At 35.1% G+C, this 20,117-nt stretch overlaps 1 protein-coding gene across 1 annotated transcript in view; it reads left to right on the top strand.

The window, feature by feature from the left end:
- Positions 1-20,117, top strand: part of KCNH5 (potassium voltage-gated channel subfamily H member 5) — a 343,538-nt gene that overhangs the window by 21,749 nt on the left and 301,672 nt on the right. Inside the window, exons 2-3 of the mRNA XM_016926190.4 lie at positions 7,487-7,610; positions 17,967-18,073. Of these exons, the coding sequence (XP_016781679.2) occupies positions 7,487-7,610; positions 17,967-18,073 (231 nt within the window). The remainder of the gene's footprint in view (positions 1-7,486; positions 7,611-17,966; positions 18,074-20,117) is intronic.

Genomic DNA, 20,117 nt, shown 5'->3' with positions numbered 1-20,117 from the left:
TTCTACTAACTTTGGTCTTAGTTTGTTCTTCTTTTTCTAGTTCACTGAGCTATAATATTAGTTTGATTATTTAGCGTCTTCTTTTCTCATGTAGGCACTTGTTGCTATAAACTTCCCTCTAAAAATGATTTTTATTGCATCCCTTAAGTTTTGGTATGTTGTGGTTCTGTTTTCATTTGTCTCAAGATATATATATATATATATATATATATATATATATATATATATATATTTATTTTTTTTTTTTGAGATGGAGTCTCACTCTGTTGCCCAGGCTGGAGTGCAGTGGCATGATCTCGGTTCACTGCAACTTCTACCTCCCGGGTTCAAGTGATTCTCCTGCCACAGCCTCCTGAGTAGCTGCAACTACAGGCGTGTGCCACCATGCCCAGCTAATTTTTGTATTTTTTAGTAGAGACAGGGTTTTACCATATTGGGCAGGCTGGTCTTGAATGCCTGACCTCATGATTTGCCTGGCTCAGCCTCCCAAAGTGCTGGGATCACAGGCATGAGCAACCACGCCCAGCCTGTCTCAAGATATTTTTACATTTCCCTTTCAAATTTCTTCCTTGACCCATTGGTTCCTTAGGAGTATATTGTTCAATTTCCACATATTTGTAAATTTTCTAAAATTCTTCATATTATTAATTTGTAGCTTTATAACATTGTGGTCAGAAAAGATACTTTATATGATTTTAATTTTCTTAAATTTGTTAAGATCTACTTTGTGGCCTAAGAGTTGATCTATCCTGCAGAATATTCTGTGTTGAGAACTTCAACTTTCTGTACTTGAGAAGAATATGTATTTTACTGTCTTTGGGTGGAATGTTTATATATCTATATCTGTCAGGTCCATTTGGTTTAAAGTGTAGTTCAAGTTCAATGTCTCATTATTGATTTTCTGTCTGGATGATTATATTGAAATTCCTGTATGCAGACTAGGCATATAATTTATAATCCTGAGGAATATGTGATTTATATGAAAAGACAAAGTTAGCATATATGGAATATTTAGAAAGACATTATTTAATAAATTTTATAATACCAATTATATAAAAAGAGAACCCTGCAAAAATGTATTAGTTCATTTGCTTATTCATATAATCAACCATTAAATTAGCATTTACTATGTGTCAGGCACTGTGCTAGGCAATGAGAGATCAAATGTGAGCAAAAACTTACATGGGCTCTATCCCTGTAGAGCTTATAATCCAATAGGCAGATAAACATTAATTTTTTCTTTTTTCTTTTGAGATGTAGTCTTGCTCTGTTGCCCAGGCTGTAGTGCAGTGGCATGATCTTGGCTCACTGTAACCTCCACCTCCCATGTTCCAGCTATTCTCCTGCCTCAGCCTCCCGGGTAGCTGGGACTACAGGTGTGCATCATTATGCCCGGCTAATTTTATATTTTTAGGAGAGATGGGGTGTCACCATGTTGGCTAGGCTGGCCTCGATCTCCTGACCTCATGATCCACCTGCCTCTGCCTCCCAAAGTGCTGGGATTACAAGTGTGAGTCACCGTGCCCGGCCAGATATACATTAATTAAGTCATGACACAAATAGGTGTAAAACTGCACTTGTGAATGGCTGTGAAGGAGAGGTACATCATGTCAAAAAATTATATAACAGGGATATAACCTCATCAGCAGTCAGGGAAAGATTCCCTGAGGTCATGTCAATTGAGTTAAGATCTAAATAAATGAAGGTGACAAGGTGAGGAGGGAAAGGAATGGTATTTAGGCAGAGATGATGGCAAGTAAAAAGTCCTTATGCTGGGAGAGAACTTGGCTTTTACAAGAATATAAGAAAAGTCAATGAGGCTATTGTAGGCGAGTATCGTGGGCAAGGTTCAGAGTGATGAGAACTAAGGCTAGGCAGACTTTGAAGTCATTGTAGGCCATGGAAAGGATTTGGGTCTTATGAGAGCCAAAAGAAGGATGTTAAAGGAGGGAGGAAACATGATACAATTTTAGTTTTTTGAAAAACAAACAAACAAACAAACAAACAAAAAACTTGTTTGGCTTCAGTATAAAAAATCCATTGAAGGACTCCCACAGAGGTTCTGAGTAAATCAGACAGTTACCTGAGTAGTCTAGGGGAGAGATGATAGAGGGTTGGAGTTGGGTGATGATCATGGAGATGAAGAGAACTAGAGAGATTTGAAAGAGTTTTAGGAGATAAAAGTAATGCGATTGGTAATTAATTAGATATGAGGGTAATGGGATAAATGTTGATTGATGGCTCCTAGATTACTGGCTGATAAAATTGTATGGATGGTGGCCCCATTCTCTAAGACAGGAAACAGTGGGAAAGTACCTAATTTGAAGGAGTAAAAAGTCATGATCATGTTATACTGAAGCACATTTAAGATAGCTAAGAAAAGAGGTCAAGTTTGGATATCAAGATCGAGAGTTTACAGAAGAGGTTTGGTTTGGAGATATACAATCATGAGTTACTGAATCTATGGACATAGATAAGCGTATAAGAGTAAAGAAAGGAGAGGACTTAGGCACTCTAATGTCTACTTATTGGTAAAGAAGGCACTGTAATGTATACTTATTGGTAAAGAATGGTGAGCCTGCAGAAAAACTAGAGGAATGTTCAGAGAAACAAGTGAATGGTGTTCTGTGAAAGCCAAGCATTGAGAGACTTTTAAGAGGGGAATGGTTACCAACGCTTCTGAATTGTTATGAAGTGAGTGAAAAGCATCCTGTGGGCTTGGCGATAGGGAGAGGTTATTGGTGACTTGGCTGTCTTGGTGGAGTGGTAGGGAAGAAGCTAAATAGGAGTGAGTTGAGTGAACAGGAGCTGAGGAGATGGAGTCAGTGAGAATAGACAACTTCTGTGGAAAGTTTGTCCTGTGAATGGTTGGAGACAGATACGGTGGCAGCCAGAGGAGATGTAGGCTGAGTGGTATTCAGTGAATGTGGCATAGAAAATGTAGAGTTGAGATGATTCTTAAATGTTTTGATGGGCAAAGAGATGTCAGAAAAGTATTTCAAGTGAATAGTGGGCAGCATGAATGAGCAGATTTTCGGAACATAATGAAGAGACTGACCTAACTGTAATAGTATAGACTTTAGGAATAATGGGAAACATGTTTGTATAGGTAGGGAAGGTGAGACTGGATTTCAGAGGGCTTTGTTAGCCTCGGAAAGGATTTGAGATTTGATTATATAAACAGTTGGGATTGTTGATCTGGATGAAGAATGATAGGGTACAGGAAGGGTTTCAGGGAGACAATTTAGCATTCACCTAATCACAAGACTGAACATTGGAATGAGTTAAGGCAGGGATACCATGTAGCTGTATGGCCTGCCACAGTTATCTAGTCATGAAGTGGACAGCTTATGGATTAGAGAGGGTAAACTGGCTTGGGCTAAGGCGAGAAAGAAAACAATTTTTGATGGTCATATTAAAAAATTTATAGTTGATACTATAAATAAAAGAAAACATCATTTATTTATAGAGGAATTTATACTTTCTGAAGTACTTTTGCAGAAATTAGCTCATTTTGATCTCTAACTGCCCTAGGTACCACAGAAATGTAGTAATACCATCCTCATAACTAAGGTTAAGCTCAAGTACCATTATTTTACTAAAACTTCTGATTCTCTGGTCAGATGGAGTTATCCGTTGTCCTCTTTGTGTGTTTTAAAAAATTTTTATGCAGCAAAATGCACAGATCTTAACTGCACAGTTCAATGAATTTTGACAATTGTATACACCTGTGTAACGTATACCTCTATCAAGATAGAGAACAATTACATTTGCCAGAAAGTTCTTTTTATCTTCTCTGTCACTTCCTCCACCATTCCCTTTAGAAATCATTGTTCTGGTCCCTATCATCATATAATATTAGTTTTCCCTATATTTAAGCTTCATATTAATGAAATCAAACAGTATACCTACTTTAGTGGCTGGTTTCTTTTATAATGTTTTTGAGTCATATTGTTGCATGTATCAGAAGTTTTTTGTTCTATTTTAGAGCTGAGTAGTATTCCTTGTGTAAATATGGCACAATTTCTAATCCATTCTCTTCTTAATAGACATTTGCATTGTTTCCAATTTTTGGCTACTGTGAATAAATCTGATGTGAACATTTTCCTCCAAGTCTTTTTGTAAACATATGTTTTCATTTCACTTGCATAAATACCTAGAAGTGAAATTTCTGGGTCATAGATACATATTTAACTTTACAAGAAGCTGTTTTCCAAAGTGATCATACCATTTTACATTCTTGCTAGCATTTTATAAAGAGCACTAGTTCTTGATTCTCATCAACAATGTTGTATTGTTAATCTTTAAAACTACTCTAGTAATTGAGCAGCAGTATATCCTTGTGCTTTCAGTTCATGTTTCCTGATGTGTGATGATTGTAAGCATCTTATTCTTGTGCTCATTGGCTGTTGTTTCTCTTTTCTGTGTGTGAAATGTCTGTTTAAGTTACTTGCTCATTTTGATACTTGGGTTGTTTGTTCTTTTGTAGGAATATTTTGTATTTTCTGGATTAGAGTTCTTTCTCAGATACCTGTATCAAAAGTATTTTCTCCCAGGCTGTAGGTTTCCATTTCATTTTCTTGAGAATGTCCTTGAATGAGTAGTTGACAGTAATTTTGATGATGCCTAATTTATCAACATTTTCTTTTATGCTGATTGCTATATGAGGCTTATATAAGAAATTTTTGTCTTCCTCATGATTGCAAAGATTTCCTTCTATGTTTTCTTCTAGAAGGTTTATAATTTTCCCTTTTATATTTACATCTATGACCCACTTCAAATTATTTTTGTGTATGAGGTAGGGGTCATGTTTCAATTTTTGCTCATATGGATATCTATTGTTTCAATAAAATTCATTGAAAAAGACTTTACCTATTCAGTTGGCGTGGCATCTTTGCAAAAAAGCTGTTGACGTTGTATGTGAGGGCCTGTTTCTGAACTCATTTTGTTTTATTGGTCTACTTGTCTGTCCTTGCTCCATTTCCACACCATCTTAATTACTATAGTTTACTTAATTACTATAGTAGAACTTTGTTCTACTTTTTCATATTTTATTTTTAACTACTTTAATTTGCATTTTCACAAACTTTTATAATTTTTCAATTTCCTCAAAAAAGCCTGTTGTCATTTTCATTGTGATTGTATTGAATCTATAGATCAATTTGCAGAAAATAGAACACTTTTTGATGTGGAACAAAAGACCAAGAAAGGTATCCCTACTGTAGCTTGCTTATGTTTATCTCTCTTGTGGTTTACTGAGTTGCTAGTTTTCATTCTATCTGGGAAAATTTTAGCTATCATATCGTCCAATAACATGTGTGCCCTCTTTTGTTTTTTTTTCAGACTCAACTACATATATTTTAGATTGCTTGATATTGTCCCACAGAACATCTCTTCAGTCTTTTTCTCTTTTACTTCAGTTTGCAATAGCTTGTATTGATGTGTTTTCAAATTGTTCTTTCTTTTTTAGTGTCCAATCTGCTGTTAAACCAATCCAATAAATTTTTAATTTCAGAGATTGCATTATTTCTGTGTTTACCTATTGACTTCTCTTTCTACTGCCTACTTTTTTCCATAGTAATTGTAGGGTTTTCCATTTCTTGCCTGTCTAATAATTTTTGATTGTTTCTGGGACATTATATCAATACATTGTAGAGATTTGGGATTTCATTGTTTTCCTCTGAGGAGAATTACATTTTTTTTTAAATCAGGCAGTTAAATTACTGATGGATGACCTTGATCATGAAGAGACTTGATTTTAAGATTATTTTTCGTGTTGGTCTAATTTCTACATTTTTTATTTTAGTCCCAGGGCATATCCATTCATCCTATGACTTCTTTCTTACTCCTAATGCATGGCCTTCTGTGTTTAGATGGAAGGCTTGAGGTGTTTTTCAAGCTTCTCTAGCTTGATGGGACTTGAACTCTGAAATTCATCTTCTAGCTTCGGAGAGCTGGTGAAATTTCTATCCATCTCTTTAGCCCTTTCCCATTGCTGTCTGCTGGATTCCTTATTGTCTCACCCTATGCCTGCCCAGTTTTGACCACAAGAAGGATTTGAGGTATATTATGCAGAAGTTTATCACTCCATCAATTAAAGGATTTCCCCAACTCCAAGTTGCTCTGCCACCCCCAAATTGTGACCTTTGACTCCTTAGACTTGTAAGACACTTCTGCTTGAGCTCTTTCACACCATGAACTTCCCAAACTGGCAAGTGCTCTCAGCGGAATAGACAGTTAAATGACTATCTCAGCTAATAAAGCCTCTCTTTTTCAAGGGTTTATCTTTTCCAGTTTGTGCCTACTTTCCGTTGTTTCCTAGTGGCTTCAAACAGATTTTGCTTTTCATATTTTGTCCCATGCTTCTTTAGTATCTATTCTGGCAGTTGTATTTTGTTGTTACATATTTGTTTTCAACATACACACTTATTGAGAGCAAAGGGTGTGTTTTACTAATCTTTACTTTATCCCACTGTTTGACCCAGAGCAGTGACTTTTATACAGCAGCTACTTAATTAATGTTAAATTGCATTATTATTTTTATGAAGACCAATTATGAATGAGGATTTAAAGTCTTCTAAAAAATTGTTATATTTTTAGTATACTACCCTGAGTATGAGTTCAAAGGAAATTTTCTTAGGTAAAATTTTGAAGCATATTATTGCTTTAAAAATTTTTACTTTTAAATTATTTATATTAAAAATAAGTGTTCATTTATATATTTTAATATTATTTTAATTTTAATTCATTTTAATGTTGACATATAACATGTGGTTTACAAAACTGCTAAAGTTACTGCCCAATATGATTGGATTTTCAATCATTTTATATTAATTTATACAAAAGCAAACCTATTTTCTGTGTAAAATAGAACAAAAATATCTCTTTTATTTGGAATACTGATAGTTTCTAAATTATCTGTATTATGTGGTTGAAAATATCTTTGAATAATTTTAATTTAAAGGAAGACTTTTAAATTCTATTTTAAATTAGACTTTTCAAGATTAGTCTAATGGACAAAAAAATTGTTCTGTCATGTCAGCAATATATTAATATAATTTTTGAAGGGGGTCATCCAATTTTCTTTTATTATCAACTTCAATATTCTCAATTTGTAGGGAAGTGACCATAGCCCTAATCTTAATAAATTAACCAATTTTAGGTGTAATTTATAGTCATTAACATTATTTATTACTAACTACACTTTGATTTCATAGCTTAGGGTATACTTGAATGGAAAGAATTATTATAAACTGGTTTCGTTTAAATGGAATTTTTAGTTTGTATATAAATTCGATATTTATTGCAGGTCTCATGATCATGCAAACCTGGTTATGTCAGTTTCAAGAGCAGGTTATATTATTTGTACAATTACAAACCATAGTTGTATGTGTCCATCTTTATAAGTTTGCCTTTTTGATTACTTGAAATAAGTGCATTGTTGAATTAAGCTAAATAACCTCCTTTTTTCTCCTTTCTTCTTCAGAATCAAGTTTCTTACTGGGAAATGCCCAGATTGTGGATTGGCCTGTAGTTTATAGTAATGACGGTTTTTGTAAACTCTCTGGATATCATCGAGCTGACGTCATGCAGAAAAGCAGCACTTGCAGGTAGGTAACAGAATAGCTAAGTAATCTTTTCTGAAATTTAACAAAAATCTGAATGTAATTAAAAGGCTTAAGCTTACTTGGACTCCCATATACAAACCATAGAGTTAAAAATTATGTTAGAATATTAGGGAGACTAAATTATCAATGGAAACATATAGCTTAAGAGCCATTGGTGAGAACTTTTGCCAAAAGAAAGATTTGTATATATCTGTGAGTTAATCAATTCATTCAATAAATATTTTTTGATGATCTACCATGAGCCAGGAATAGTCTAGATGCTGAGTAATCAGAGGAACGTCTTGTATCAGGGAACAACTTGTGGCATGTGATCTACAGCACCTCTGGAACAACTAAATTGTCTTGAATAAAACAGAGTAAACACCACCTGGCCAAGTTAAACATGGTCCATGAGAATGTAAAGAACATAAAATAAAGCTCTTATATCCTGTGTAAGCCACATGTACTTGGTAATGGTACATTGTTTGACTCATGTACAACAGAATCTGACATTTATATTATTATAATGGTTCTTTAAACAAATATGCCATTTCTGTGAGCTTAAAGAAAATATTAAGAAAAAAGGGGATCAGAAAAAAGAAAAGGAAACTATATATAAGGAACTAATTTAGAACCTAAAACTTCTCACAATATTTCAGTAAGGCCAGATGGGATGTTTTTTCCATGAGTTAATTTTTCTTTAAAGCTCTCATTTAACTAAGCACTGAACCAAGTTATTTTAGAACTACAAGGGATCTGATTTTTTTTTTTCTAGGCCAAATCCTCTGTTTTTCAGATGAGAAAACTGAGGTAGAGCTATGTTAAGGGACTTGCCCAGAGAAATAGTGATTTGTTTTTTCTACCCATTGATGCTGAGAAGCATTATATATATACATATATATATGTATATATAAAATAGTTAAATGCATATACAGTTGACCCTGGAACAACACTGGTTTGAACAGTGTGGGTCACTTATAGGTTAATTTTTTCAACCAAATGTGATCAGAAATATAGTATTAGAGAAATACAGATCAAAAATATGATATTCAAGGGGATATGAAACCCTTGGGTACAGAGGGCTGACTTTTTATATATGTGGGTTCCACAGGGCTAACTGCAGGACTTGAGTGTGCATGGATTTTGATATACGCAGGGATCCTGGAACCAGTCCCCTGTGTATGACTCTCTCCCTCTCTATGTATATAACTGTTTATATATCTGTGAATTAATCAATTCATTCAATAAATATTTTTTGATCACCTACCATCTACCATGAGCCAAGAATAATCTAGGTACTGAGTAATCAGAGGAACATGTATATCTGTATATATACGTACATACAGAGAGAGAAAGGCACAGAGAGAGAGTCATCCATGTTATACAGAAGGGATTGGTTGATAACTCTCTCTTTCCCTCTCTAGATATCCTTCATCATCATGAAATGTAGATATTTTATATTATACCATTGAGTTTAAACCTGACTGCACATAGCAATCACTTAAATAGGTTTTGCAAAACAGATTCCTACCCCGCTTAAACCTACTGAATTAGAATCAGTAGGTGATTCTGAAGTGGGTGGGTCAAGCAGGGAGTCAGTATTTTTAACCAACAGCTTAGATGATTCTGGTGCCTATCCCGGCTTGAGAAATAATCTGCTCAAACATTCTCTTCCTTAATCTATGCTCCTCTAGCCATCCTCATTTTTGCCTCTACTGAAGGCATTCTCATATTCATTCTTCATTCCCAGGTATGGAAATTGGTAAATGGGAGTGATGAAAATCTGTGGCTTCTGGTTGAGAGGGTCCCTTTGCTAGCACTGATACCGTTGGGCCATATTAAGCATTGCTCCTCTCCTATCCCCCAGAAGGCAGTTTAAGTTAGAAAAAGCTGAGTTTCATGGTAGACGTTATCCTGTGGAACAGGTCCATAGAGAGTTCCAGGCAACACAGATATACTCACACTCGCATTTCTTATTCTTGGACTGCTGACATCCCGTCTTCGTGCCAGGTTTATCTCAGATCTCATCTACCTGAAGGTATTTATGCTTCCCTAAGCAAGACAGGTTTTTCCCTTCTCTGACTCCTCATAGTTTCTTGTGTATATTTCTGTTGGCATCATCATTTGGCCTTAAACTAACTTGCCTTATCCCTTGGGTTTTGATTCTTATTGCTTTATTGCTTTTGTTGCCATTTTTGAGAAGTATTACTCTTCATATCTGGATCTATTTTAAGTCCTGCTCTCATCCCTTCTTGTGTCCCATGTATTTGCCCTATCCCTGGCCTATTTTCTTTGGCAAGTACAATTTTTCCTATAAACGATTCACTAAGAAAATAAGTGCTGGTGTGTTATATTAGCTCTTTGCTCCTCTGAAAGAGCTGCTTTTCTTCTAACACAAGTACCAGATTGTAAGTGCCTTAAAAGTAGGGTCTCCATCTTGCTCACTTTTGTGTGCACAACAGGACACAAGACAGTGTCTTATGTCAGTATTTATTGAATTGGATTGGCTTGTTTTGCAATAAACCGTAACCTAGGTCTCACATGCTCTCTATAGCATACTGTTATTTCTTGTATTTCATCCTGTGTTATGACATTTGAGGTGGGAGAGTTTTGGATTATACCATGCTTTTTAACTGTATAAAAAAGTGTTCGAGTCTTTCCCCAGATTGTCTTTACTTATCAGAGACAGTGTTTTCAAATGATCATGTTCTTAATGTAAACAATTATTACTTACTTGCATAAAATGCCAGATGTGTTTTGTTAACCTAAAAATTGCAACCAGTTTAATGCCCTCACAGAACAATGAAGACTAGCATCCGATATATGAACAAATATCTGACCTTTATCAGTTTTTCTTGGAAGCATGATTTATTTTAATGTGTTCTTCTTTTAAACTTCCTTATTCTCTTTTAAAATTAAACTATATCCATTTTATGTTTGCTGTAGCATTATTTAGAAGACTGAAGACCTGGAAGGAATCAAAATATCCAGTAGTAGGAGTTTAGCTACATCATATGTTGTATATACTGGAAGGACAATGACACTGGAAAAAACTAACAACATATTATCAAGTAAAAAAAAGCCTAAAACAAAATAAAACAACAAGCCCAAAACCACCCCCCAAGCAGTTTATGAAACAGTGTTTGCATCATGACTCAAATTCTTTTACATATAGCTTTTTTCGCGTTTCTTGAATAAATCCAGAAAAGCCTTTAAGTGTGAGACACAAAATAACAGAGAGAGAAAAGAAGAAAATGAGATGCACATTTAGAAACACGGGGTTGATGGCTAAAAGTTATTATAGTATGTGGAATTACTGACTTATAAGTGAATATGGAGATAAGTATTTGACACTGAGAATATCCTTGTAAATAATTTAAAAATTTTGCTTATCATAATAAGTTTTTAGACAGACATAAGAGAATAAGAAGCTACAAAGCAGTGAGCTTCATTTTATATGGGAAAATACAAGCTTTGACACTATATATCTCAGAAAAAAGAATCATTTTTGTATACAACTTGCATTAGATGAATTAAAGTCTATAGGGTTAAAGTGGCAACTAGGTAAATGATTACATGCCACAGTTTTGAATGTTCAAAAGCGAATTGTTTTATGGTAAAATAAAAACACATTAATTTGTGTTTTTATAATATCAAGAGGCTAATATTTCTTTCTTCTGTTTTCTTATCTTTTTTCTTCTTTGTCCTTCTCAACCCCTCCCACATTGGACCAGACACGCAGAATCAAATTAAACATACTCCTCAGTTTGTCACAACATTGTCATTTTGCTCTCTCTAAGCAAGGTCTCTCTTTATTTTATTTTATTTTTTTCCTTTTATTTCTTTTCCCTTTCATCCCATCCCCCTTCTTCCTCTTATGGTTATTAATTCTAAAGTGTGTTTATTGTATGTCTTTCTAATGTGTCTTCTGCTTGTTAATTAAATATGTGTATTCTTGAAATGATATCGCTTTGCATATGTTGGTTGCTAAGATCTATTTAATTCCTACCACACTGTAATATTTATGGTTTCTTACTCTTTTCATTCACCATTATGTTTTTAGACTTCTTTGTGTCACCGTATGATGATCTATTCATCATGTCTGATTGTTGTCTAATGTTGTAGTGTCTTCACAGCCTTCGTTCTATTTATACATTCTAGTAGTCCTGGAATCTAACTTTGACACTTTGCTACCTCAAACAACTTGGAAATAAGAATCGTCCTACACATCTTCTTGTGGCCCTGTGTGAGACGTTTTCTGTCTCTATCCCCAGAAATGGGATTGCTGGATAATAGAATATATGCAGAGTTTGTAAATTAACTGCTATAAGACTGTTACAGAGTAGCCTTCTGTTTCCATTCTCAGCAGCCATTAGTGAGGATTCTGGTTTTCCTACATTTTTGCTATGTCATAATGGTACTGAAATTCCTATCTGAAAATATCTGATGTGTGCTAGGTATTGTCTCATTTTTGTTTTAGGTAAAATTATGACACTATGACACTTTCGGATCCCTAGGAATTTCAAACGTTGTCCATTTTACTGTGGACACTGCATTTTCCACGCCTTTGCACTGTTTTGCTGCTTATTGGAGGACATGAAAAGTATCGCATGTTTAAAAGAGGTTATAGACTTTGGGAGAATGACATTTAAAAGCATATGATCTTATCTCATGACCTGTAGAAGCTCTGACATTTGGGATATACTGTCATAGATTAGGTAGGAACCACTTTAGCATTTTACTTCTAATTAACCTGAAACTTTTAAGAGCCTATTCTGCTGTCATTTTTTGTTTTTGTTTTGGATAGAGGGGTGAGAAGAACAATCAGGTAGTTTAGGTAGGGAGGATTGAGGGGTAGATAGATGGTCTCAGATACATTTTTTTGAAAGACCATTTACAATCCCTTATCCAACCCCATCAAGTTAGACAATGAGTCAGAGCTATTAAGAAACACTTTATTGGGCAGATTTCACAGCAGTTTTATGAACACAGGATTATCTCAGCAGCTACCAAGAGCATGTGACACATGATGGATGCCAGTCAGTCCGGCTCCATTTGGCTGAGGGCTGTGCTTCTCATGGTGAGACTGATGAAAAGTGTTGAAGGGCAGAGGTGTCTTGGTGATGTCAGACTCTGAAGATTAGAGGTATACAGTGCTATCCCTGTTTTTCCTTAATTACGTGTCATGGATCAACCATTTATTTACTCCAGTGAAATCCTTTGAAGACCATGTAAATCAATGGGTTGTGAAACCTTTTGGTTATGATCCTCTGTATAAAGGAATGTCTTTGATTTATTCCGAAATTACCTCTTTCAGATTTTGAAAACTGTATTTTTTTTTTTTTTTTTTTTGAGACAGACTTTCGCTCTTTTTGCCCAGGCTGGACTACAAAGGCATGATCTTGGCTCACTGCAACCTCCGCCTCCTGGGTTCAAGTGATTCTTTTGCCTCAGCCTCCCAAGTCGATGGGGTTACATGCACCCGCCACCATGCCTAGCTAATTTTGTATTTTTAGTGTAGATGGGGTTTCAACTGGCCAGGCTGGTCTCGAACTCCTGACTTCAGGTGATCTGCCCGCCTCAGCCTCTCAAAGAAGTGCTGGGATTACAGGCGTGAGCCACGGTGCCGGGCCGAAAACTGTATTCTTGTTTTTAATTTTTCCTCCTTAACTTCCCCTCTCTCAGGCTTTATCTTTTTTGATCCTTCGACTGTAGATCTCAGTCCACCTCCCATTAACCTTTATGATTCTATGGTTATGGCCACTTCTGAGCTAGAGACCACATTTACCAACTGCGTTAAGTCTATCTGTGTTGCTTTGTTTTGACGAAGGATTTGCTAATCTATGAACTACAGCCTGCAGATAATATTACCCTGTATTACGGTGACTGAATGTTCGTTGCATTTTAGTCTAGACACACTGTTGCACATTTAGCAGAGTAAGAGAGGTTGGTGGAACTCATGATTAGGTTATGTTTTCTACAGAGCTGTAAGATTCTTTTCTCCTTTGGAAGTCTGTCAATCGTTATAGCCATTCTTACGCTAGGTACTATAATGAGGCTTGTTCGTGAGATTTTGAGAGCAGAGCAAGGGATCCAAGAATAAATAAATCCTGCTACAAGCCCAAACCACCTGTTCCTCAAAGTTTTCTAGGTCAGATACACATGAACGATAACTGCCAGATGCCTAGGCGAGCTGGATATGGCCTAGACCAGGCCTGAAGACAACTTATCCCTTATTCCCAAGATGAAACCAGTCAGTTGTGTGACAAGAAAAGTGGCCAGATTATACGGGAGCAGGTTCTGAGTGAGCGTTTGCTTCAACCTCATGGGCTTGTGAAGAAAGAAGATTCACAGAACCACGCACATCTCCCTTTAAGACACAGTGACACTGCCTTTTGGAAAGCATGGTTCCTGGAGAATCCTGGAGAAGCTAAGGAGTGAGGCTGGGGTGGGGAAGAGGCATTCTAGTCCCATCCGTACATTCCAGTCATATTTCAGCCATTGTGCAACACGTTATAATTTGTAACTTTATTTGCGTTATCCTTTTGTCACCCTTTGAGTTATATTATTATTGTCCTTATTTTACTGATGAAACTATGGGTCTGAGAGGATATACGACTTGTCCATAAATTATCCACTTTGTAAGTGGTCCTCCAAATGCAAAAGTCCTCTGTTATACCATGACTGCCCAATATTATAACAGAGAGTGATTGCTTCTGTGAATCCAATTCTATTTTCCTTTCAATAAAGTAACAGTGCAGTAGTTCATTTATAATTACCAAGGAGGAGCTTGGCATCCTATGTAAGAGAGCAAGTGGAAGTTTTGTGATTTTAAAAATATTTCCATTACATATTCCTTGAGGATATTTAGTAGAAGATATGAAAACTATGTACAATTATTATATATGGTTTCTAAAGCCTGTTGATTATTATTTCTATAATTTGTGACCCCTCAAATTGATTAACCATTCAAAGACTGCATTGAGCTTCAGTCATCCTGAGTCAGGCTTCAGGAACCTGTGATAAAACATTTCAGCATTCATATGTGACAAAGCCAAGCAAATAAACAAATGTGCCATACCCATAGAGAATGCGGGAATCATTGATTTATCAGTATGGCTTGGACAACTTTGGATGAAAATACTTTCAGAGATTGAATTAACCTCCAGAACACTTGCCTTGGGAGGATAGATAGATAGTACATTTTTGACATTCTTTATAGTCTGTTTTGAAATACCTCTTATTGTTTAACTGCTACATGTCACCCCTTCAAATACATGTTCTATCACTGGAAATATGTGGTATAATAAATGAAAAATCTGAGTGGAACAATGTAAGAAATGAAAGACTATTTTAAAAACAGCATTCGGATGTTAATAATATAGGATTATTTTTCTTAAGTGCCTTTATTTTCCTAGGATAAGTGATTTTAGCACTGGAAGGACTAACTAATGGAGCTGTATTATGAAATTTTTATGGTTTATTTAAAAATTGCTTGTTTGTTTTTATCTTCTCTTCAGAAGTTGAGCTGCATCAGACTTGTGTTGCATTTTTTCTTAGTTGGTGTTATTAAACCAATCCCTCAAAGAGCTTCTTTTTTAAATTTGAGTTGCAACTTACTTTTAAATCTTATTGGAGTTAATTTTTGATAATTTTTATCCTAGTTGCTTGTTATATCATAAATTCTTTCTTATTTTGTTTTTCTGTTGACCAGTTGTGAATATTATGTTTCAGTTTATTGAACCACAGACACCTGTCATTTAGTAGCAGTGTGAAATGGTTTTTCTTTCTTTCTTTTAAGACTACAAATATTTACTTAGTTTAATTGCCCTTATCTTGAATTTTAAAATGTTTCTGCTCTATTAAGATTCTTTAATTAAAAATAAAAGTTAGTAAAAAAATGATTTAAAAATTTCACTTGTCTTTAAAAATATTATGTACAATATTAAGCTAATTTTTTTTTGGGAGAGAAGTGGCTTTATGTTCTTTAGCTGAATAATTCTAATTTAATTGTAATGCCTTCAAGCGATTTTTATGAAACTCTCATGAGCTGAAATTTCAGCTTTGACAGTAACAGTGGCTTTTCAATGCCAGCTTGCAGGTATGCTTTGAGGTTTCCTGTGTTAGTCTAGATATAAGATTATGGAATTAGGAGTCTGTCATTTTATTCTGAGATCCTTTTACTTATTTTATTATTTTAATGACAATTAAAATTTTCCTTTTTAAATTAAATATATTAAAAATGAAGGATTCAGGTTTCTCGGTGCTTGGACAATCTTTGATCTGCCTTACCCACTTTCATTTCTTACTTTCTAGAATTCTAGTTGCTTAGGTTGGTGTTATAGAAGGTGGGCTTGAGTTACCCTGTAATTTCCGGTTGTAATGTGGTGCTGCTATTGGATCCTGTGTGTCATTACTGGATCTTGCTGAAAAACTGTGCCTTTTAGGTTGTAAATTTTATTGATTGGTATTTTCAGGTGCAGATTTTCTGTGAACCTATAATGAATCTGAACCTTCAGGGGCCCTCATTTGAGTGGATGTCTTTCGAGGCTCTGTTTGTAATCTTGTTTTATAATTTTGTATTCTTTTTCTTAAGGAGGGCTTCACAGATTGTATAAGCTTCAGCCTCCACCACACTTTGGATCTGCCTCTAGTAAATATGTGAACTCTTTGAAAACTGAAAGAAAAGCAATAACAAAGACAGACATTTGATCTTTCAAAATCTTGGTTAAGGTGTTTAGTAATGCCACATTTTCTTTCCTGGTGGAAGAAATGGTCTGGACAATCATACCGATCAGCAGAACTGTGTATCTAAAACCAGATGTACAACTGATGATTTGAAAGCATTGAGAATGGAGTTTTAGAGACATGTAGTTCCTGGGCAAGTTTTGTTATTTAGATGATCAGACTTTTGCCAAGGTTCTCTTAGAAAAATAGAGAATGTCAAACATTAGAAAGTTTTTGTGGAATATGGACATTCACTCCTTAATCTATGTTTTGTATGTTCCTCTAACCACTGTAATAATGTATGATTCCGTCAAGGTGCCAGCTTTACTTCCCTCCCATTAGCCACATTTGTACCTATCTTAAGAAAATTCCCTGAAATGATGAGAATGTCAATGCATTATATGTATAATATGCAATCCTCACTTTTTTAATGATAGTATGGGAACGTAAGATCCATGCAAGCTGAAACCACATAATACTATCTTAATACTCAATAAAAATTATGATTGTTTTAGCATCTTTAAAAATGTTTGTCAAAACAATAAAAACTCTCTTACTGTTGGTTATCAATGCAGGGAGATGATATAATAGTAAAACTCATATTTATTTAGTGTACTGTGATTTTGAACATTAGAAACGTTGAGAATGGAGGAAGTGTTTTATTTCTTCTTAAAAAACTTATGAGTCATTTAAACAATACTTGCCTTTTCAGAATGTAACTTTCTGTATAAAGAGAGCATCTTTTCTATCTTCTCGAAAATTGTCACCCTCCTTTCTAAGTTAGAATTAATTTCAAATATTTTATTCTTCCACTTTCACTATTGTGAACAATGTACTAGAGTTCCTTTAATAAGGAGGGTTTTTTTGGTTTGTTTTTAAGCTGGTGTCACCTCCTCTGGGAAACCTTCATCCTTTTTGTCACAACCACTTTCTTCATTTATATGGATGAGCTCACCTTCACTAAGTCCTTTTGGATGCATATTTAGAGTCTCCCAAATGGCAATAGTATCGACATTTCCATGGTCACCTATTTCTCTTATAACTTCATTTATGTTCAATTTGAATTCCACTTCCAACATTATTATTTTTCATTTCTTTGGTGGACTTTAGTTTTTGTTGGCTACTTACTGCTTTTGATTATCCATTTTTGTAAAATGTCATGTGGGTTTATCACTGAGAGAAAAGGAGGCAATATGACTACATGCTTTTCTGTCTGTGCGTGAACTGAGTAACAGCCGTGCTGTTTCCAATACTGACAGGCTTTGAAAGAATTGATGTGATCAGTGACTGGTTGTGAAGGTGCATCTGTTATTTTCCAGTGATTTGCAGACTGAAGATCAAGCAGCAAAGCTTGCACTTTGTGCAATTACTCACAGTTAACATACTGTGGAAACTGAAATCTGAACTGTGCTGTGGAACTGGTGTTATTTAACTAAACCACAGTGACTGAAATCTGTGCATACAGGAACTGTGTAAAGCAAGAACTGCCTCTCATGATTTGACTATTCTGTGTAGGAGCAATATTATATTTTGTAGCCACATTTGACTAATCAAAGACAATTATATGATTTTTGTAGCATTTGAAAGGCAACACAAAAGTGAAATTGATTGTTTGTTTTTTTCCCCCCCCAGTTTTATGTATGGGGAATTGACTGACAAGAAGACCATTGAGAAAGTCAGGCAAACTTTTGACAACTACGAATCAAACTGCTTTGAAGTTCTTCTGTACAAGAAAAACAGTAGGTATCTCAATTATTAATAAGATGTGCCAACTCTTTATTAATATTATGTTTGGTAAGTCGTAGTGGAGCTAAAATGTAGAGAGCATGTAAAACTTCTGTTGCTTCTTTTCTTGGCAGGGGCAGAGGTTGCTGGTGAAATTAGATAATAAAATTAATAAATAATTCTACCTATGAAAAGTAACCTTTTGAGGAATGGAAGAAAAATGTGATGCATCTTAAATATGACTTTTGTATCAGGCAGCAAAATATTTTGTAATTAATACTTATAATAAAGATCCTATAATTATGTGACAATGACTAAAAATGACAGATGCATGTATTAATTTCTTCTTATGGTTAAAGAAAACGGTAATTGTTAACACTGGATATATGCAATTACCTTTCTACACGAACATAGGCAATGTGAATATGTGGTAGCTACTTGAGGGGAATCTCTACCAATATGGCCTTTTGCCAGCCTCAGACTCTTTTGTGAGAAAGCCTAGTAGAAGTAGTCATTGTTCTCAGAACAGGTCATTCACATTTGGTAAATTTGTGTTGATTGTTGTGACCTTTCTCTGGGATGAGATTTGTATGTGGTAAGGTATGCATTATATAATGACATAATAGCTCATGATATAGACTTTCCATCAGAGTTTGGAGGGAAAAAAACCAACATGACAAAAACCAACAAGTATACTCAACAACTCAGTCCCCTTTCTAATTCACTTTATTTGCATGGTAACTTACGTTTATCTTTTTGCTGTTTCCTCAAATTGTTCTTTCTTTCTTTTTTGAAACGAACAGTCACTTCATAAGATGAGTCAATTTATTTATTGTTAATAGCAAATGATAGCAAAGTCTACTATTATCTTTGATGGAAATTGATGGTTACTAAATTCTTCCCAAGTTTGGAAAACATTCTCGCTTCAACAGGAAACGCCTGTTCCATGTTCAGTGCCTGTTGGATCTTGTGGAGCATAATTTATCCTCTCCATTTACTTGAAACATTTTTTATCTGTGGAATATTTGGAATTAAAATTCGATTTCTCTTTTTATTAGTAGACTAACAAAGGAATAACAGTGTGAGACATTGCCTCAAAGTAGTGCACTTGATAATGGAAACATTTGTTTTTAGTAATTTTACTTAAGGAATGGCTTATCTTATTTTTCATTTTACATCAAGGCCAAAGAGAATTTCAGTTTGAAGTCATAGCTAAATGTCAGCTAGCTTGTCACCTAGAAAACAATCCCTTCTGAGTGGTCAGCTCTGTCCTCTGCAAGAGAAAAGGCAGACTGTAGGTGCTTTCTGGGTCTTTTTTTGCCAAGTCTAAGTACATATTGATAATTTGTAGGAGACCTGTATACCAAAAAATCCTTCATTTTCCTATGGTTTGTTAAGCCTTCAATAATTTAGATATGTGCTCCAAGTTTAGCAAATAATTTAAGAATATTCTATATGACTAAGGTCATTCACTCTCTGACATTTAAGCAAAATAAACAAACATTTGCCTGACTTTAAAGCCCCAAAGACAAGTCCATAGTTCCTGAGTTTCTCAAAAAATATGTAGGTGAAGCCTAGGTGACATAGCAAGACCCTGCCTCTATGAAAAAAAAAATAGCTGGGCATGGAGGCACGTGCCTATAGTCCCAGCTACTCAGGAGGCTGAGGCAGGTGGATGGCTTGGGCCCAGGAGTTCGAGGCTGCAGTGAGCTATGATCATGCTACTGTATTCCAGCCTGGGTGACAGAGCAAGACCCTGTAATGACAACCACCACAACAAAATAACTTAGTGGAATTTCTGTTTATTTACTTTAAATCATCTTAGTAATTACTTGAATTTTACATTTCCAGAAGTCTTTCCAAGGTAGTTTAGATATTTTGCCTTATGTTAATGGATTGAAATTATTATCTGATCATTGTTCAGGCCTATCTGGTTCTTTCCAGATAACTCTCTATGCAGATAAGTGCCTGCTTATAGCCAATAGGATATATACCCCATAGCATTGTAAGTTAAAACTTGTGCCTCCTTTCTGTGCACTATCTACATTGAGTTTTGCT

This window comes from Pan troglodytes, chromosome 15 (genome assembly GCF_028858775.2).
Source record: "Pan troglodytes isolate AG18354 chromosome 15, NHGRI_mPanTro3-v2.0_pri, whole genome shotgun sequence".
NCBI classification, from domain to species: Eukaryota; Metazoa; Chordata; class Mammalia; order Primates; family Hominidae; genus Pan; species Pan troglodytes.
The sequence above is the reverse complement of the archived record's forward strand: the minus strand, read 5'-3'. Positions and strand labels throughout refer to the sequence as shown.